Source organism: Colobus angolensis, unplaced genomic scaffold (assembly GCF_000951035.1).
Source record: "Colobus angolensis palliatus isolate OR3802 unplaced genomic scaffold, Cang.pa_1.0 Scaffold118, whole genome shotgun sequence".
Taxonomy (NCBI): Eukaryota; Metazoa; Chordata; class Mammalia; order Primates; family Cercopithecidae; genus Colobus; species Colobus angolensis.
In genome coordinates, this window is record NW_012112919.1 from 5853092 (window position 1) to 5872972 (window position 19881).

General features: G+C 38.6%; 1 protein-coding gene across 1 annotated transcript in view; it reads left to right on the forward strand.

Moving 5' to 3' along the window:
* The window catches only part of DNAH6 (dynein, axonemal, heavy chain 6), a 337022-nt gene that overhangs the window by 119958 nt on the left and 197183 nt on the right, over positions 1–19881 (forward strand). Inside the window, exons 23-31 of the mRNA XM_011925684.1 lie at positions 201–297; positions 2975–3194; positions 4479–4643; positions 4726–4839; positions 7611–7736; positions 7811–7966; positions 8248–8409; positions 17124–17261; positions 19855–19881. Of these exons, the coding sequence (XP_011781074.1) occupies positions 201–297; positions 2975–3194; positions 4479–4643; positions 4726–4839; positions 7611–7736; positions 7811–7966; positions 8248–8409; positions 17124–17261; positions 19855–19881 (1205 nt within the window). The remainder of the gene's footprint in view (positions 1–200; positions 298–2974; positions 3195–4478; positions 4644–4725; positions 4840–7610; positions 7737–7810; positions 7967–8247; positions 8410–17123; positions 17262–19854) is intronic.

Below are 19881 nucleotides of genomic sequence, written 5' to 3' on the forward strand. Positions count from 1 at the left end.
TTTTTATTGCCTTTGCAATTCCGTGACTCGTTTTAACTTTAGATTTGGATAACTCAAAACATATTTTTATGAGAGCTTTATTAAATAGTTTTCTAGGGAGAAGATTCATAAATTGATTACATTTTAAAGTGATATTTTTTTTCAGAAAAAAATTTGATTTTAACACAGTTTTACCAATACTGTCTTTTTTTAATGAACAGGACTTCTGGAAACTTTTCAAAACAATAATGCATTACTTGACCAAATTCAGAAGTGCCTAGAGGCATACTTAGAATCAAAAAGAGTTATCTTTCCAAGGTAAGTTTATAAAGCAACCTAAGATATTTTTTAGTAGTTATGACTGTCAATCAAGTTGAGGTTATAGTTATAACCTCAAAGCATCAAGGAACTAGAGAAAGAAATAAAAAAGATCTATGATAATGAAAATCCAACTAGTTATCGTAATTGGGGAGTATAAGTCTCAAGGATAAAATACAATATTCAATAAATAGTTAAGTGGGTAAGTAAGATACTGAAACAATTTTTTTAAATTTTAACTTTTTTAGTATATAATAGGTGTGTTATGGGGTACATAACATGTTTTGACATAGGTGTGTAATGCATAATAATCACATCATGTAAAATGAGGTATCCATCCCCTCAAGCATTTATCCTTTGTGTTACAATTGAGTTATACTCTTTCAGTTATTTTTAAATGTACAATTAAATTATTATTGATTATTAAATTATTATTGACTATAGTCACCCTGTTGTACTATCAAATACTACGTATTATTCATGCTTCCTATTTTTCGTACCCATTAAATATCCCCACCTCCCCATCCCCAACCCTTCCACCACCCTTCCCAGCCTCTGGTAACCATCCTTCTACTCTCTGTCTCCATGAGTTCAATTGTTTCGATTTTTAGATCCCACAAATTGAAATGATTCTTGATCACCCCATTGTTTTACTGTTTCATTGTTGAATGAATATGTGTGCCTGTGCATGTGTGTATATGTGCACAATGTGTGTGTAAAAGGTTAAGAGAGACTGGTGTTACCTGAGCAATTTTCTTTAGGTTAATTGGTGGGGATGCATGTTAAGCTCTCCAAGACGCCTAGTCTTGAGGAGAGTGAACCACACCCTTTCTCATGGGCATAGCAAGCACCCTTAGCACATCTCTCTACCAAAGAATATTCTTGTCTCTAGCTGTCCAGCCTCTCCAGCTTTAACACTTTTATACCCTCAAGCGACTGAGGACTCTAGAGTCTTCACCCATCTCCCCATAAGTCAGCCCCAGGTGACCTGACATCTCATTTTGAAATGTGACAACTGTAGTCCTAGAACTTCAGTCAAAACTGCAACTGAAATTTTAACATCTAGTTATATTACTTGGGAAAGGTTTGGTCAAAAACACAGAAGCCACTCTAGGTGTTTAGAGCAAAAGTTTCAGTCAGGGAATTAGAAGTTTTCACTGGTGCTAGACGCAGAAGAAGGGAAGAACTGAGGACCACTTTGAAGAAATCTGGAAATACAGGCAGAGGTCTCAGGGAAGTGCCACCAAAGTCTCAGCTTCCTGCAACAAGAAAGGGAGGGATTGTCAGGAGGACACCTGAAAACCAAGGATGAAATCCCACCAGCTTCAGTCATTCATGCTCAAGTTGGGGAATAATGGCTTTGCTTCCTCCCACCTTCTCAGTCACATAGAAGAGCATCTCATAGGCAGCATTTAATCTGAAACCTTACTGGAAAGACATTCTAGAAATGTCATTCCAGCTTTTCCCTGATGCAGGGATATTGCTAAGTTGACGGTCAACAATCTAGAGCATTTACTAAATGCTGGTTTGTACATTTAGTCCTCCAAAACATGAGAGACTTGGGGATAGGAACGGCAGCAAAAAGGACCCTTGATTGGAGAAAAAAAAAAGTTTGAAAATCCCTGTCTTAAATGTTAATAGTTAATTGCTCTAATCTGTTCTAGTATGAACTAGGATAGTCAGTTGGAATAGTAAATCGAATTCCTTTTGAGTGATTTGGAGAGATTAAACATAATACAAGAACTATATTACATGAAGTCTGGCATTTAGAATATTGTTGGTTATCTAGAGCAGGGACAAACAGCTTTTGTGCATAAAAGGTCACATAGTAGATATTCAAGGCTTTGTAGGCTTTACAGTCTCTGTAGTCGGGTCTGCTATTGTAGCACAAAAGGAGCCACAGACAGTATGTCTGCATGGCTGTGTGACAATGAAACGTTATTTACAAATACAGGTGGTGGGCCAGATTTGGCCTGGGGCTGTAACTTGCCAACCCCAATCTATAGCAAAATAATATTTTGTAAGTTTACAATTTCCTTTACCTATCTTGCTGGTAATAGTATGGAATATGTATAAATGTTTTATTTCTGCATATGTATAGCCTCACATGGTTGGAAATGGTGTGCTGGCAAAATTATATTATGCCAATTTTCACAGTAGCACATACTGCAGAGAATAGCAAATGCCTTTGGGTTAAGAGAATGGCCCAGTACACATTCACACAACCCAATAAGGTTCTCCTGCAACCACCCATCCATCTATTAACTCTTCAACAAATAATGTATTGAATACCAGGTATGTGTGACGTACTAGGCTACATTTTAGGGAAAACAAATAATACATCTTCACTCTGGAGACTTAAAGCCAGGTAAGACAGATATGTGAACACATCAGTTTCTAGCATTTTTACAGTTTTTATGAACAATGTCTATCACTAGACATTGTACTAGACACTAATTCTAGGTGTGCATCATCACACCTAAATGCATCATCACTAATTTTCACAGAAATCATGTTTAGAGATATGTGGCCTCCCCAGAAACCCATGACCAGTATAACTGGAGGTCCAGGAAATTGGTAGACAGGGAAGAGATGTGGCTAAGGAATTTATCTTTTATGTCTATCTAAGACTATACTTCAATTTCAAGTTATATTTTAAGGATGTTCTTTAATCCAGGTTTTACTTCTTGTCGAATGATGAACTTCTGGAGATTTTGGCCCAGACACGAAATCCACAGGCTGTGCAGCCACACTTAAGGAAATGCTTCGACTCCATTTCAAAGCTTGAATTTGCTCTCATGCCTCCTGCTGAAGGAAAGATTCCTGGTATTGATGGAGAACCAGAAAAGGTTTATACTAATAATATTTTGGCAATGCTGTCACCAGAGGGAGAAAGGGTGAGGTGCTTTTGTTTATATTTCTTTATTGATGAACTTTGTTACTCTTCTAGGGTTATTCTCGCTCTAAGCATACAGGTACTCTGTTGGCTCAGCAATTTCAAGGATAACCAAGATAAAATTCTTGCCCTCAAAGAGCTCAAAGTCTAACAGAGAAGTAGTCGAACAAACAACTGAAAATCACCACAGAAAATGCAATAACGAAGACATGTGTTCTGTTGGAAATATAGTGGAGAAAACTAGAACCATGTCTTATTTAACTCCCCACAAGAGGCACACTAGTGGACTGGTTAAGAGTACTGGTTCTACTATCAGGCCACTTGGACTAAGTCCCACCCCTTAATCTCATCCAAAAGACAGGGATTAGTAATTGTATCTGATTAATGGAGTGATGAGCCTGTTCAGGGGATAGTGTATGTAAATTACTTAAAGCAATACCCAGTAAACACTATTTAAGTGTTAGTTGCTGGCAGCAGCATCTCCAGGGCACTGCACAGCCCCTGGCATATGGGGAACACCAAGAGAGTGAATATATTAGCACACTGTGAGGAATCGAGTGACTTCACAGAGGAGAGCCACACATATGCACACACACACAAAGTCAAGTATGATGGAAGGGGGAGTATCTTCTACGTGGGCATGGGAGACATTTCAGACACAGGAACTGTGCAGGGAAATGCTAAGGAATTGGATCCAGTAAGAACACAGTGTTGTATCTATGGGAACATATAAACATTTTATTTGTTCTGAATTGATTCTCTTGCAAAAGAATTTGCTCATCACTGGTGCAGAAGAGAGGGGAAAGACCGAGGATAGAATCTTGGGAAAACATGAAATGTAAAGAGAGGTTTGAAGAAGAGCAGATGAAGGAAACCAAAACAGCCATGACAGTCAAGCCATTGGAAGTCCAAAAAAATAGATACAAGAACTGAAAAGTGTCATTTGGACTTTTCAGTTGGAAGGACCTGGGAAAACTTGAGAATAGAAGTGATCAGGGACAAAAATCAGATAGCAGCAAGTAGGAAAGTGAAAATAAGTGAAGAAATCCATGCAGTGCATGTAGACTACTCTTTCAGGGAGTTGACTCCAAGTGGAAGCAGTAAAATAAAGCAATTGGTGGGGTGAAAGGAGATAGATGTATAGTAGAATGTCAATAGAAGTTTCAGTATTTGTGGTCAGGCTTCAGCGTTTATATAGCTTAGGATTCTGTCATGGAAATACAGAAGGCATACAGCTTACAAGTCCCACACAAGCCACTTTATCAATGCTCTGATTACCTTTTAGGTTGGCTTGGGGAAAGGCGTCAAGGCCCGAGGCAATGTAGAGGAATGGCTTGGTAAAGTGGAAGAGGCCATGTTCACATCTCTGCGTCGCCTGTGCAAAGCTGCCATCACTGACTATCAGGGGAAACTGAGGACAGACTGGGTGGTGGCTGGCCACCCTTCTCAAGTAACTCATACTCACATTTCGTATCTCTGAATTCTTTTTTGGTGATATGTATCACATATTTAAGAAAGATGTTTTCTTGCAGGTTATCCTGACCGTTTCTCAAATTATGTGGTGCCGTGATTTGACTGAATGTCTGGAAACAGAACACAGTAATCACATAGAGGCCCTGGAGAATTTTGAAAAAGTAAATTTTGAGGTGAGATCTGTAACAAAGTGACATTATTGTCTTGCAAGACGGTCTTAGTGGTTTTTTTTTTTTTTTAAGCATAGTTAATGCAAATTCACTTTATTTCAGAAATTCTAATGCTCTGACATGACTTACAAAGCTTTAGAATTCTCACTAAAATTATTTGTGTTTTACTTTTTTTAGAGACACTACCTTAATATATGTGTAGTATTTATATGAATACTTGTGAAAATAGGAGGAAAAACAATTCCAGAACAAAACATCACGGTTATAATAGTTTGCAACTTTTAAGTATAAACTGTATTCACTAGTTCCTGAATACCTCTCAGGGAAGTTTATTCAGTCCAGGAAAACTTCCAGATTCATGTCATTTCTATTTTTAGGCTCTAATTCTATTTCTGCTATTTTGTAGAAATACATTGCCTGTCAGGCAACTAACAGAAATAGTTAGAGATAGAAATAGTTGCCTGTCAGGCAGCTAACAATAAAACAAAAATAATTCAAAGAATTTACCATCAAGAACTTTTAGCTATATCTAGGAAATGCTATTTTACTAAATAGCATTTAAATAGCACTAAAACTTTATACTTGTTGAACAGCAACTCCATATTTCCTCCTCTCGCTAGCTCCCTGTAATCACCATATTACTCTTTTTCTATGAGTTTAACTATTTTAGATACTTCATATAAATAGATCATGCAGGACTTATCCTTCTATGACTGACTTATTTCATTTAGCTTAATATCCTCCAGGTTTATTCATGCTGTCACATGTCATGGGATTTCCTTTGTTTTAAGTCTGAATAATAAATATTTCATTGTATGTGTATGCCACATTTTCTTTTATTTTTTTCTTTTTTAAGAGACAGGATCTCACTCCATTGCCCAGGCTGGAGTGCAGGGACGTGATCATAGTACCCAGCTAATTATTTTTATTATTATTATTTTTTGTAGAGACAGGGTCGCACTGTATTGCTCAGGCTGGTCTCAAAAGCTTCCCTTAAGCGATCCTCCTGCCTTGGTCTCCCAAAGTGCTGGATTACAGGCATGATAATCATGCCCAGCTCATATTATCTTTATCTGTTCATCCTTTGATGGACACTTATGTTATTTCCACATTTTGGCTATTGTGAATAATGCTGCAATGGACATAGGAGTGCAGATAGTCTCCTCCAGATCCTGACTTCACTTCTTTTGGATGTGTATCAGAGTGGGATTACTGGGTCATATGGTAGTTCCATTTTTAATTTTTTGAGGAGCCAGCATATTGTTTTCCATAATGGCTGCACCATGTTTATATTCGCTCTGGCAGCATACCAGGGTTCTCTTTTCTCCACACTCTTGCCAACATGGGATATCTTTTGTTTTTTTGATAACAGTCACCCTAATAGTTGTGAGGTGACATCTCATTATGGTTTTGATTTGCATTTCCCTTATGATTAGTGATGTTGATCATCTTTTCCTATACCCAGTTAGCCCTTTGCATGTCTTTTTCTGATAAATGTCTATTCTATTCCCTTGCTAATTTTTTAATTGGGTTATTTGTTTTTTGCTCATTAAGTTGTAGGAGCAATTAGACCCTTGTCTTATCCCATGCACAAAAATCAACTCAAAATGGAGTAAGTATTTAAGTGTAAGACCTGAAACTGTAAAATCCCTAGAAGAAGACATAGGGGAAAAGCTTTGATGTTGGCGTTGGCATTGATTTCTTGGATATAACACCAAAAGCACAAGCAACAAAAGGCAAATAGATCCGTGGGATTGCATCAAACTTAAAAGCTTTTGCACAACAAAGGAAACAATCAACAGAGTGAAAAGGCAACCTGGGGAATAAAGGAAAATATTTACAAACAGTATATCTTGTAAGGACCTAAGCCAGCTCTTTAACTCCAAATTCAATTCTACTTCCAAGTAATACTACATTTTTAAAGATTCACCCTTAAAACAGAAAAATGAAACAACCTTATGAATAAAACAACTTTATTGAAATAAAACAACTTTATATATATTTATATGTAAATATTCAATAAATATTTATTTATTGAATAAAACAACTTTATTGAAGTAAGAGAAAACACTCTCATGAAATTCCTCAAAGAAATTTCATCTCCATAGCTTCAGAAAAGAGAAATGACTCCCTAAAGAAAGTTCCTTTGCCTCTACGTAGAGATGGTCCCTCATCGGGGTTGGCCCAAGTGACATTTCAGCACAATGATGCAAGGTCCTCAGAGGCGCTGCTCTTCTTTGAAAAAGATTTAATTATTTAGGTAAAAATCAAGTAAAAATTTAGCTAACTCTTTCTGAAAATTTTTTCATTTAACTAGACATTGGCTAGGTTAAAATGCTCAGACTTTCTGATTATTAATGGGAAAACCGCCCCTAAAACTGAAGAGTATCACCTTTAACCACATTTAATTTTTAGGGAGGACAGTCTCCTCTAGAAAATCATCACATAGTGGTTAAGAACCTGGGCTTTTCTGGAGGCAAATGTCTACTCAGGTCTCATTTTGCTACTTCGTAACTGTGTGACTGCCATCAAGTTACTTATGCTCTCTGACCTTCAGTTTCCTCAAATGTACAATAGGGGTAAAGACAGTATATAGTTCACAGAAGTCTCATGGGAATTAAATAAAAGTACTGTCCTGTTTGGTCACAAAATTATAGATTCTTAAAATTAGCTGGTTTTTAGCAATGTCTCTCCAAATTGAATGGTGAAAGAGATAATGTATATATGTAAGCTGATCTTGGAAAATTCACCATGACAATTTTTTTTATTTGTAGAGATTAAATGCCCTGGCTGCAATAGTTGGAGGCAGTCTTCCTAAATTACACAGAAACATCCTAACTGCATTGATTACCATTGATGTGCATGCAAGAGATATAGTCACTGAACTTGTTCAATCCAAGGTAACTGTTTCATTTAACTAAAATTATATACTGCTTTCTGAAATGACTGTATCTAATATGTGTATCACATATAGGTGGAGACAGTTGAGTCTTTTGACTGGCAGAGACAACTGCGCTATTACTGGGATATAGACCTGGATAATTGTGTGGCTAGAATGGCGCTCTCTCGGTACACTTACGGCTATGAATATTTGGGTGCATGCCCAAGATTGGTTATTACTCCACTCACAGTAAGTTATTGATCACTTAGGTTAATATTGACATGAGAGTGCTTTTCAATCAAAAGTCTTGAAAAGTTTCATATGACATTAACTCTTGAAAGAATTTATTATGAATACATCTTTGTAAAGCAAAGATTTGCATTATTTAATTATGTGCATGGATCTTTTGGTGTATTTCAGTTGCTCTATTTTTCATAGAAAATAATAATCCTTCCCCCATAGAAAGGAAATGACTTAATTTGTGGCCAGAGTTGGTTCCCTTCATACTGATAATTTGTTACTTTCTTCAGGATCGCTGCTATCTTTGCCTCATGGGAGCTTTGCAGCTTGACCTTGGGGGTGCACCAGCCGGTCCTGCTGGCACTGGGAAAACAGAGACTATCAAAGATCTGGCAAAAGCTCTTGCCATCCAGTGTGTGGTCTTTAACTGTTCGGATGGTTTGGACTACAAGGTACAGTTCTTGCATCTGAATATTAACATTTAAGTGTTTTATGTGTCTTTCTCTTTTTGCAACATGACATAACAAAATAAGGCGAGAATAGAGTGATGACAAGCAAGAGAAAAGAAATGGGGCAAATAATGGCTAAAGTGGAATAAATAGAGCAAGGGAGAAGTCAACACGTGGTGGTCTGGGTAGTCTGGATAAGAATCAAGGCCAGGGGATGATTTATCAAATGGTGAAAAAATAAAAAATCTGTACATGTCAGTAAGAAGAAAGAAATGAGATGAGGTACAAGATAGAATAGCAGGGAAAACGAAGAACAAGGACTAAGCTTACAGTAGGAAATTGGCAATTCAGAGAATAGTGTATTGAACATGAAATATGTGCGAGGTGAGAATTCCTGGTAAGGTTTTTCAATACAGTGGTTCTCAAACTTTTTGGTCATGGGACCCCTTTACACTCTTAAAAATTAATGAGAAAACTTCCAAACAAAAAAAATTGTCCCACTTTTATATTTTTGAAAATCTCTAATGTTTTCAAAATTTTCCTATTATGCTAATATTTGGCATAATAGAAGCCAGCCAGATTCTCCGATTTGCTTCTACATTCAGTTTGTTGAGATATGTTTTTTTGGTTGAACATGTGAAGAAAATCTAACCTCACATAGATATAGACTCTGAAAAGACGAATGTTTTAAAGAACTTTTTCAGTTAATTGTTTATACTCTTCTTTGAACTACACCAAAACTTGACAAATGTTAGTTTCTTAAAGGTTATTTGCTATGTAAAAACTGAAATCATATCCACATCTTTGCATACTCTGTACTCTCATGAGAGAGTGAGAGTGAAAAGAGAGTGAAAAAATAACACCTTGGTATTATTATGAAAACACTTTGGCCTCACAGATCCCCTAAAAAAAAGCTCATGGATTTGCAGCAATCCTTGTTTGGCTTTATTTCTTCTGGTGGTTGCTATTTAAACTGTAAAAGCATACATTTGTTTCTATATTTTTATGTACCCACTTTGGACACTATCTGCCAACACATTAAATAGATGAGGATTTTATTAGACACAACTTTGTGTGTCTAATGAAGTTGGACTTTCTGTTTCAACCTCACTTTTACCATGTCAAATTTTATAAAATTTGTATTTTATTCTATAACTAAATTATATCTTCATTGGTTTGTCTGGGGGCTGAACATAAAAATGTAAATCCCTTATACAGCACTTATAATATCAAAGACTGTTCACAGTGGAATTTAATAGAATAATTGGCCCCATAGAGAAAGATCAATACATACATCACAAACCCCTGCCATTCAAAGTAAATGTCCTAAGCTTCAGGGTTAGTGGATCATGTTTTCTTTCCACTTTGTTTACTTCTTCTAGAACCAATATTTTTCTCATTTTTTATTTTTTACTTTTTATTTTTTATTTTGAGACGGAGTCTCGCTCTGTTGCCCGGGATGCAGTGGCACAATCTCGGCTCACTGCAACCTCCGCTTCCTGGGTTCGAGCAGTTCCCTGCCTCAGCCTCCTGAATAGCTGGGATTACAGGCGCCTACCACCACGCCCGGCTAACGTTTGTATTTTTAGTAGAGATGGAGTTTCACCATCTTGGCCAGCTCCTGACCTCGTGATCTGCCCACATCGGCCTCCCAAGGTGCTGGAATTACAGGTGTGAGCCACTGCGCCCGGCCAGAACCATTATTTTTCTAACTTCTGTGTGCTGTGAATCACCCGGAGATATTTATTAAACTACATATTCTGATCTGCAGGTCTGGGGTGGGGCCTGAAATTGTGCATTTCTGACATCCACCAAGGTGGTGCACATCGATACTGGTCCACTTTGAGAAGCTAAGCCCTAGACCGTGGTTCTGAGAGCATGAACCCTGAACCAACAGCATTAGCGTCACCTGACAACTTGTTGGAAATGCAAATTATAAAGCCCCACGTCAGACCTACTTAATCAGAAACTTTGGAGCTGGAGCGCAGCAACGAGAGGCTTTGTTGAAACAAACTTCCAGGTGATTCTGTTGCACACTCAGATTTAAGAACCACTGTTCTAGAGTAGATTCAGCTGCCACTGTTCTTTGTATTTCAGTTTTGCATCTTTCTTATATTTCATTTTAATTTTGTTGGAATACTTCCTTGAGCAATTTTTTCCCATTCAAGTTTATAAATATTCTGTCTTTACTGAGTCATCATACTTGATTGATAATTTGTAGAGGGTGGAATTATAGGTTTAAAATGATTTTCTCACCTGACTTTGAAGGCCTCACTTCATTGTCTTCCAGTATGCATTTTGCTAATGATAAAACTGATCATGGCTTAATAAATTTTGGAGGTTTAGTAATATTTTGCTTCCTCTCTATCGCTGGCAGCTTATAGGATTTTCTCTTGATCCTCGGTATTGTGAAAATCTACCAGGATGTGTCTACATAAGATAATTTTCTTTATTCATTTGGTTGTCATTTTGGGAAGCTCTTTAACGGGAAAAATATGTCTTGTCAGCCTAGTGAGACCTTATTTTATTGCTTCTTTGCTTATCATTTTGTCTCTGTTCTCTGCTCTGGGCCTCCTACTTCTGTTCTCCACTTCTCTTAAATACTCTCATATTTTCTCTTGCTTGTTGCTATTTTCTTGTATTTGTTTAGATTGCTAAACACATAAACACACTTATTTTATGTTTTAAGCAACAATAAAAATAAATAAACTTATTGAAAGATTACTGAGATAGTGGGATATTTCACGGAATCCAGAGAAGAGTTGAGCATGACTCAGGCTGAGTAGGAACTAGGGCAGCCAACTCCTTGGCATTGGGAACTTTAGAGCCTTCTCTCTAGAGCCTTGCAAAGAAAACAGCAGGGTCATATTTCAAATTTTGAAAGTGGGATTCTAATTGGCAAAGTGGGTTCAAGTGGTCACCCCTAGATTCGTAAACAATAGCCAGAAGAAGAGGGTATAGTCTGACTCATACAGGCATGGATGGCTGTTGAGAGCTAGATGTGGTATGCAGTTTCCAGAGAAAGAGGAATGGTATCCTCTAAGGGTTTCTGCAACATAAGATTTCTAAGCAAAACGAGATTGTCTCTAAGGGCTATTCTTTTCTGCCTTAAATGCCCCTTCATGTGTGGATGTTCCCCCAGGGCTCTGACCAGTCCCCTTTTCCTGTTTTCTCTACCTGCTTTTTCCGGTTCCTGACAACTTCGTAAGAGAGAGGAGAGATTTGGGCAGGAGGAGGTTACCCTGCAGATCCCTGGTCAGATGTGCTGCCTTTCCTAAGACCTAGTTCCTGCTCCTGCAGGAACTCTCTCGCCCTAAAGTCCAACCTTTGAAACTCTTCCTTTCTACAAAAAGCAAACGAAACACTCAAGCACTGGGCTGAGACTTTGTGTTTAGACTCAGGAGAAGGCATATTATCTGATTTACCTTCCCAACAGTCCTCTTTGATAGGTGTTGTCATCATTGCACAGATGGAAGTGAGATTTGGACAGTGAAGTAACTCGCCAGCAGTCACCACTAGAAAATGGCAGAGAAAGAATTTGAACATGTCTTTTGATTCAAGTCAAATGTTCTCTCCCTTTTTTTAAAAAAGTACATATTATATGCAAATTTAGAAACATAAAAAGATATAAAGAATAAAATAATGAATATCTGCTTAGCCACCTCCCAGCTAAGAGATAAAATGTTACCAGCACACTTGAAATCCTCTGTCTCTCTTCGCCAGAGATAACTTCTATTCTAAATTTGGGGGTTATCATTCACATGTGTGCATATGTATGTGTGTAGTCCTAAATTTAAAACATAGCACCATTTTGTGTGCTACATTCTACATTTTGGTTTTTCCACTGAGCACTTTGTCTATGAGATTCATCTAGGCTAATACTATAGCTCTATTTTTTTAAATTCATTTTCACTGCTCTGTTTTTATGGTTTTGTTCTTCTGGTAAGTATTTGGGTTGTTTCTAATATAGTTTTTGCTCCTGTAAGCAATGCTGCAATAAGCATTATTTCACAGGCCTCCAGGTGAATGGGTGCGTGGTTTATCTGGCTTGGAATATAGGAGTTGGTCTCAAGGTACATATACGTATCATATTGACTCAATAAGGACAAATGCTTCTTCTGTGATTGTGGTAATTTATACTCCCCCTGCAAGTGTGTAAGAGCTGCCTATGCTCCACATCCGTGCCCATGCTGTCAGGTTCCATAACTGCTGTCAGTCTGAGGAGTATGAAATGGTATACCATCATTACTAAAACCACTAAAGACTAATTGGAAATTTTATAATGGACGAATCGGGATAGTAATCCACTGATCAATCACAACTTTGACAATCAAAAAATACGTATCTCCTGTTATATAAGCTATGAATTATTCCTGTTCAAAAAAATTTAACTTCAACCTAATGAATCTAATGGAGTCTCTAGATTTAAATACTGGTTTTCAAGAAGTACAGGTGTATGAGATAAAGGAATGTGTTAACACCACAAGAATACAATCAGCTAAATATGGAATCAAGGGAATTCTATAGGGAAAATAACTTACAGACCTTCAAAAATAAATTGCATAAAAGAGGATTCAGGGAACTGCTATAAATTTAAAGAGATTTAAGAGACACAGTACCCAAATGCAATGTTTGTACCTTGCTTGTATCTTTATTGGAACAAACCAATTGTAAAAGGACAATATCAGTATGATTGAGGAAAAGTTAACAAGATATTAAATAATTATTGGGTTTTTCTTTGAATAGGTTAGCAGTATTGATATGGGTAATTTGGGGGTTTTTTATGTGTTACAGAGTTTATTGTGAAATAATATGATGTCTAGGGTTTGCTTTAAAATAACAATAAAAATGTTGGAGAGTATTTTGAAAATAGCAGAATGTTGGTAATTGTTAAGCTGGGTAACATATACCTTCTTTCACCTCTTGTGTATGTTTGAAATTTTTCAAAATAAAGGTTTTTTTAAATAGAAATCATCACAAAATAAAATGATAGAAATAACACCAAAACATATTTCTAATGGTCAATTAATTGCTACACAATTCATCTCTGAAAAACAAAACAAAACAAAATAACCCCTGACTGCTATCAGCTGAGAGCCAACCTGACTCAGACTATTTGCTTCTCCGGTTGAACACAAACAATTTCACAGGCCACCCACTACAGACCAGGTCACGATGCATCCATTATGGAATGAGATGCTATAATCGTGTCTGAGAACACACAAGAATGTTGTCCAAACCACAAAAAATAGTCTAATATCTCCCTCTCCAGGCTAAGCTGTGTAACTGCTTCACCTTTACCAATGACAGCCTCAGCCAGCTATCCATCAGCCTCCTGTATAATATGATTATGATATCCATCATAAATTTGCCCCTGCTTCCTACCAGCACCTAATCCACAATATTGTGGATTGAATTGTGTCCCCTCAAAATATGTTCAAGTCCTCATGCCTAGTATCTGAATGTTACCTAATTTGAGTCTTTACATTTGTAAAGACTCAGATGTTTAAAATGAGGCCATACTGGAATTCTACGGGCCCTAATCAAATAACTAACTAGTGCCTTTGTAAGAAGAGAAAAATGTGAGTACAGACAGACAGACAGAAGGCAGCCAAGTGAAGATACACAGGAGGTAGAGATCAGAGTGATGCAGTACAAGAAGCCAAGGAATCCCAAAGGTTGCCGGCAACCACTAGAAGCTACCAAGAGGCAAGGAAGAATCCTACCCCCCAGAACCTTCAGAATGAGCATGGCTTTGTTGATACCTTTATTTCAGACTTCTAGCCTCTAGAACTGTGAGAGAATAAATTTCTGCTGCTTTAAGCCATTCAGTTTATGGCAATTTGTTATAGTAGCTCTTAAAAACTAATAGAGCAAAACCCTTCTTCACTGACCCTTCCCCAGAATTTTCTAACACAAGCCCAAATCCTGTGACAAGTCCTCCTGATACCCTTTAACTGAGAGAAACCTTGGTTTCCCACAGAGTGTGGTCTCCCTTGTTGCAACGAGTGGTAAACCCAATTGTGTCTGACTACAGGTGTGTTTCTGGTTATCTTTGGCCTGTAGGCATTGACCCTGTCCTCCACTTTTGTTGAAAATGAAGAATTGGAGATCACCTGACTCGAAAAAGTATTTGTTAACCAGCCAGTTATTTCAAGCATTCCTGCATTCATGATCAATATTTGGAACTGCTCCTTTGTTTGGCACCCTGGAGGTTTTTGCATCCTGGGGCAATGCACCATCGTAAGATCTGGTTTGGATAAGAGCAAGCCTGCTAGTATCATCTGCTGAGCCTCTACACCTGTGGCACACGTTCACCAAGTCAGCAGCCATGTCAGGGCTGGATTTCAAACCCCCCACTCTCCTCCTCAGCCAGGCAAAAACTGCAGGGGTAGGAGTGGCAGAGAGAGAGGGTCATTTTTGAAGAGCAAATGGAAATGAAGAACCACCATGACCACAGACATGTTCTTAAAGAGAAAAATATTAGCAAAGAGTCTGTGTCACAGATCAAGATCTGGAATTTTCTTTGTTACTTCCTTTAAAACTGTCTGTTCATAAGTATCCCTTGGAAAGTCTCCACGTATGCCAGGACTTACGTGTATCCTAAGTATGAAGACCATTCCCCTACAATATGGAAGCATTCCGCAGCTTTGTTGTACAGAACACCAACTTGGTCTTTAGTACTGTCCATGAGTATCATTTAGTACTATCATTCCATGAGTTCATTCAACTTCTCTTACCTTGCCTATATTATTACTAATTTCCAGGGACTGTTTCTTATTTCTGACTAATTTCTTTTTTTAGAGTATCTTGTTTTATTTTAGGAATGTGTTTCCCTCCCAAATCTCTCTGAGGATTCTATTTCAATTTTGTAAAATTACTTTCTGCTCCCTAAATTATCTCCACTTTCTCCAAAGTTGCTCATTAGTTTACTCTTCTCATTCCTTCTCTTTCTTGAATCTTCACCTATTGGTTCATAAGGATAGATGAAGGACTAATTTAATTAGTGTAAACAGCTTGTTTCCCCCAAATGCCCCTTCCTTGAATGAAAGAGCTACCAAGAGCTCTGTGGGAGTATAGAATGTGTAGCCAGCAGGCTTCTCCATAGAATGTACGCACATCAAGCAGCCAGTAAGTGAGAAAGCCCACATCGAATGCCAAATAATAAGGATTTTCCTTCTAATGTAGTACATTTCAGTGGGTTTCACTTTCTTTTATTATTTTTGAATCTCAGTGACTGAAGTGGAAGTCTGGAACCGTCTTTCTCTCCTTGTCTCTGCTTTCCTTATCTCCCAAGCATAATGTCATCTCCCAGTATCTCCTAATATTAATATCTCCCCAAGGCAGATCTCCCCCTTTGTTTATGAGACAGTCCTTCGTTTTAGCCTGGTGGGGATGTCAGCACTAAAATCGCAAGAGCCCTGTTTACTCTGCTTGGGGTGAGAGGAAGGAAGAACAGAGAGAGGAAGGACCCATAGACCCAATCATTCCAAGTGTGGATCTTTGCCTAATTTCCAAATATTTCTGTAGAGCCTGTGTCTGCTTTTCTACATGTATGTATTCATGTTGCATGTACTCCAACTTGCGTGTATTGATATTGGGTTTGGAGTTTCTTGGAGGCCTCATGAAGGGCATTACTCCCCTCCCTCTGTTTTGGGGCTGCAGTTCTCCCTTCTCAGTTGGACAATCTGTTTCCCTATACTTTCCATATTCCAGCTTTTTTTTTCAAAACTTTCTTCCTGCTGGTTTCCCTTTCCATTATGTTTTTATCAAGCAGGTACAGGTATAAGTGTGGACACAGAAAAGGAGAGAGAGATGCACACAGATCTATCAGTCTTTCTGTGATTTGTGGAAATCAGAGGAAGGGGAAGAAGTAGTATGTGTTCAGTTGACCACCTTGAAATTTTAAAACCATTAGTTCTACTACTAAAGAGATAGATACGGTATAACACAAGATTTATACACATGCTTAACCAATATCTCAAGTGCCCAAAAGAAATGTCACACTTTAGATGGCACATTCTTATTTTCCTCCACCATTAGGAATCTGCTGTAGAAGAAATTAAGAATCGCTGCCATAATCTGCACAGGTATGCCTTCTGCTCAGTAGTCCTTGTGTGTGTCTACCATGTAGAATACCTTCTAAAGACAATGAAAGCTTCCATTAGTAAAATTTTTCAAGTTTTTTTAAAGTCCTACACTTTAGATGGCACATTCTTATTTTCCTCCACCATTAGGAATCTGCTGTAGAAGAAATTAAGAATCACTGCCATAATCTGCACAGGTGTGCCTTCTGCTCAGTAGTCCTTGTGTGTGTCTACCATGTAGAATACCTTCTAAAGACAATGAAAGCTTCCATTAGTAAAATTTTTCAAGTTTTTTTAAAGTCCTTAAGTTTGTATGTTCCATATGTTAGATTATTTGAGAATCTGTCAAGTATTTGCAGAGGTGAGTGGAGGTTATAAACAAGAAGGAAAATTGGTCACATTGTCATTTTGTTTAAAAATAAAACAGATTCAAATCACTTAGAGAGACTCAAAAAGATATCTCCTCTTGTAGAAAAGTGTTTACTTCTGACGTAGACCAGTATTCAAATAAAACTATTGCTAATTTGCAGATACCATCTCTTTTTTTCTTTAATATTTCAGCTCAAAATTTAATTTTTGAAGGAGTTGAACTACGCAATACAAAGTTGAACTACTTCATTTTGATTTCAGATGATGGGGCGCTTCTTCAGTGGCTTGGCACAATCAGGGGCCTGGTGCTGCTTTGATGAATTTAATCGAATTGACATAGAAGTTCTGTCCGTCATTGCGCAGCAACTCATTACCATTAGGAACGCCAAAGCGGCAAAGGTAAGGCACTGGGCAGTCGACTTTCAAGGTAGCAATCCTTAAGTTTGTCATTAACTCACAGAATGTTACATTTTAGGAAGGAGATGCTGAAAATGTTAGGGAGGAATCCTGGGGAGCTCAAGGGGACTTGGCTCTCCAGAGGTCACTGGACTGGAAAAATCCAAGGAATATGGGGTAAGATGAAGATACTGAGTGGTCCTATTATTTAAAATTTGTTTGAGCCCCTTATAAGCATGCCTCTAGAGAAGGGATTTCATATTCAGAAGCGAATGGCAATGAAGGTTGGGACCAAGTCTCTATCACTCTGTGTTGACCTTTGGAGATCTGGTCACAATGGGCAGCACTGGTGTTCAGCCTCTACAAACCAAAACAGCACTGCTCCAAGCCCTGCGAGGGCCCCCACTACTCCCTTGGCCCTTTCCAAAGAGCGCCAGACCTCCTCTCAATCCACCAATAAGGGTTCATCCTGGCACAGCACGGGGGACTCTGGACTCAACTCTAGCTCCAGAGGCAGAGGCTATCTCATTGGAAGGTGCCCTGATAAGAGTTGTTAAATATTTTGATTATCGCCCTCTGCAAAAAAGTGAACTATAGAACTAATAAAAAGCAATCATGACTTGGACTATAGTGAGCTACTAAATTGTGTAAGTCATTGTGGTATGCGCTCACACTTGTTTCATCTTACACCAAACCTATGTGAAGTATATGTCATTTCCCCCAAGGTAATAGGTGAAAAGAATTCAAAGTTTAAAAACTATTTTCATATACATCAAAAATTATCAGACCCTAAAGCTTAAGCTCCCTTACCTGGACCCCCTCATGTTCCTGCATACTCTGGGGAGGCCTACATTAAACGCAAGATCTTTAAATACAGAGATAGCATACTCTGTATTATGCAAATTATTATCATCTTGTTAAGCAGTTCAGCGACAGCAAAGTGTATGGAGTAAGGGGACGGGGAACAGAGAGAGTAGAGGCAGAATTGAAGCTTTGCCCCTGGAGAGCAGCCACGTGAGGGCAGAGAAAGACAGGAGAGCATCTGCAGATAACCAGCCTCGTCCTCAAGCTGCCAGTACCAAATAAGACCGTTGGAGTGGGGTATATAGCTTGGAATAGATAAACTAAACCACAGAAATTGAGAGGTTTGCTAGCACAAGCAATCATTCAGCAGCAGCAGAAAAGGTCTCCAGTTGTACCATCCATTCTCTTCTCCAGGCTGCAGCACATCACCCTACTCCATCCTGATTCTTCCCTGTATTCCTCATGTCTGTTGATAGCACCTTCATCTAGTGGCCCAACTAGAAACCCGGTACTCACCTTGGATTTGACCCATCACTGTCAATCCCAGAATCTAAGCCATCACCAAGTCCTGTTAATTTTATCTACTAGATGCCTCTCCTCCCCACTTACACCTCTTGAATTCTGGCTCTCATCATGTCCCCAGTGATCATTCCTTACTAATCTCCCTGTCTGTAGCCTGTCCAACCTCTCTGCTGCCAACTTCAATCCTATCACTCTGCTTAAAAGTCTTCTCTGCTTCCCCACAAACATGGAACAAAATCTAAATTACTTAATTTAGTGTGCAAGACTCCTGATGCTCAGGCCCAGCCTAGCTATGCTTTCTGGAAATTTGCCCTTTAGCAAAGTAAATTGCCGGTCATTTCCGGAACATGCAGTGTTGTTTCTTGCTCCTGCTCCCTTTTCCTGGAATGGCTGCCCCTGTTCCTTCACCTGAAACATCCTTCTTCCTTCTTCAGATCCCAAGCAGGTTGCCTACTACCCCCATGGGCTTTGCACACACCTGCACTGAAGCATGTATTGTCCTGTGTGATCATGGTTTCCAGGTTGATTGCAGACAGCAAGCCTGGGAGTTTCTGGAGATCTCAAGAGTGAGGCTCCTTCAGCTGTGTGCTTCCATGCCTTACCTATTGCCTCACCTGCAACAGGCACTCAACAAGTGTTTGCTGTTAAGTAAAAGTGAAGGGGTGGTAACAAAAACGGTGACAGTGGGGCCTCAACAACTCAAGAACTAAGATTAGGTTGAAATTTCTTGGGGAATACCAGAAAGTGAGAGTGGAGAAGGTTTAATGGTCAGTAAGTCCAAGATGAATTTAAAATTAGTGGGGCATGGCGGGGCATGCCTGTGGTCCCACCTATTTGGCAGGCTGAGGTATGAGGTGGGAGGATTGCTTAAGCCTGAGATGTCAAGGCTGCAGTGAGCTCTGATCATGCCACTTACACTCCAACCTGGGAGACAAAGCAAGACCCTGTCTCAAAAAAAGAAAAAAATAGAAAGTTGAATTGAAGAGGCTCAGTAAATGTTCAGACCCAGAAGATTTCAGGACTTGACTAGGAAGGAAGAAACAATTTGGGCAAGTCAGGTGCAGGGAGGCAGAAATCAGGAAACACAGAGCCCAGAAGATATTGGAAGTAGACAGGATAGAATCAGAAATGTTCCCGATTGTCCAACAATAGTGTTCAGTAGTCTTTGCTTTAGTGCTTCATTACATGAGTCTTACATTCGAGTGATAATTAGGTGAAAAATTTTACAAGTGTCTGGAAGAGTGTTAACATATATTTTATCTTCGAACAGCTCTCTAGATTCATGTTTGAGGGGAGG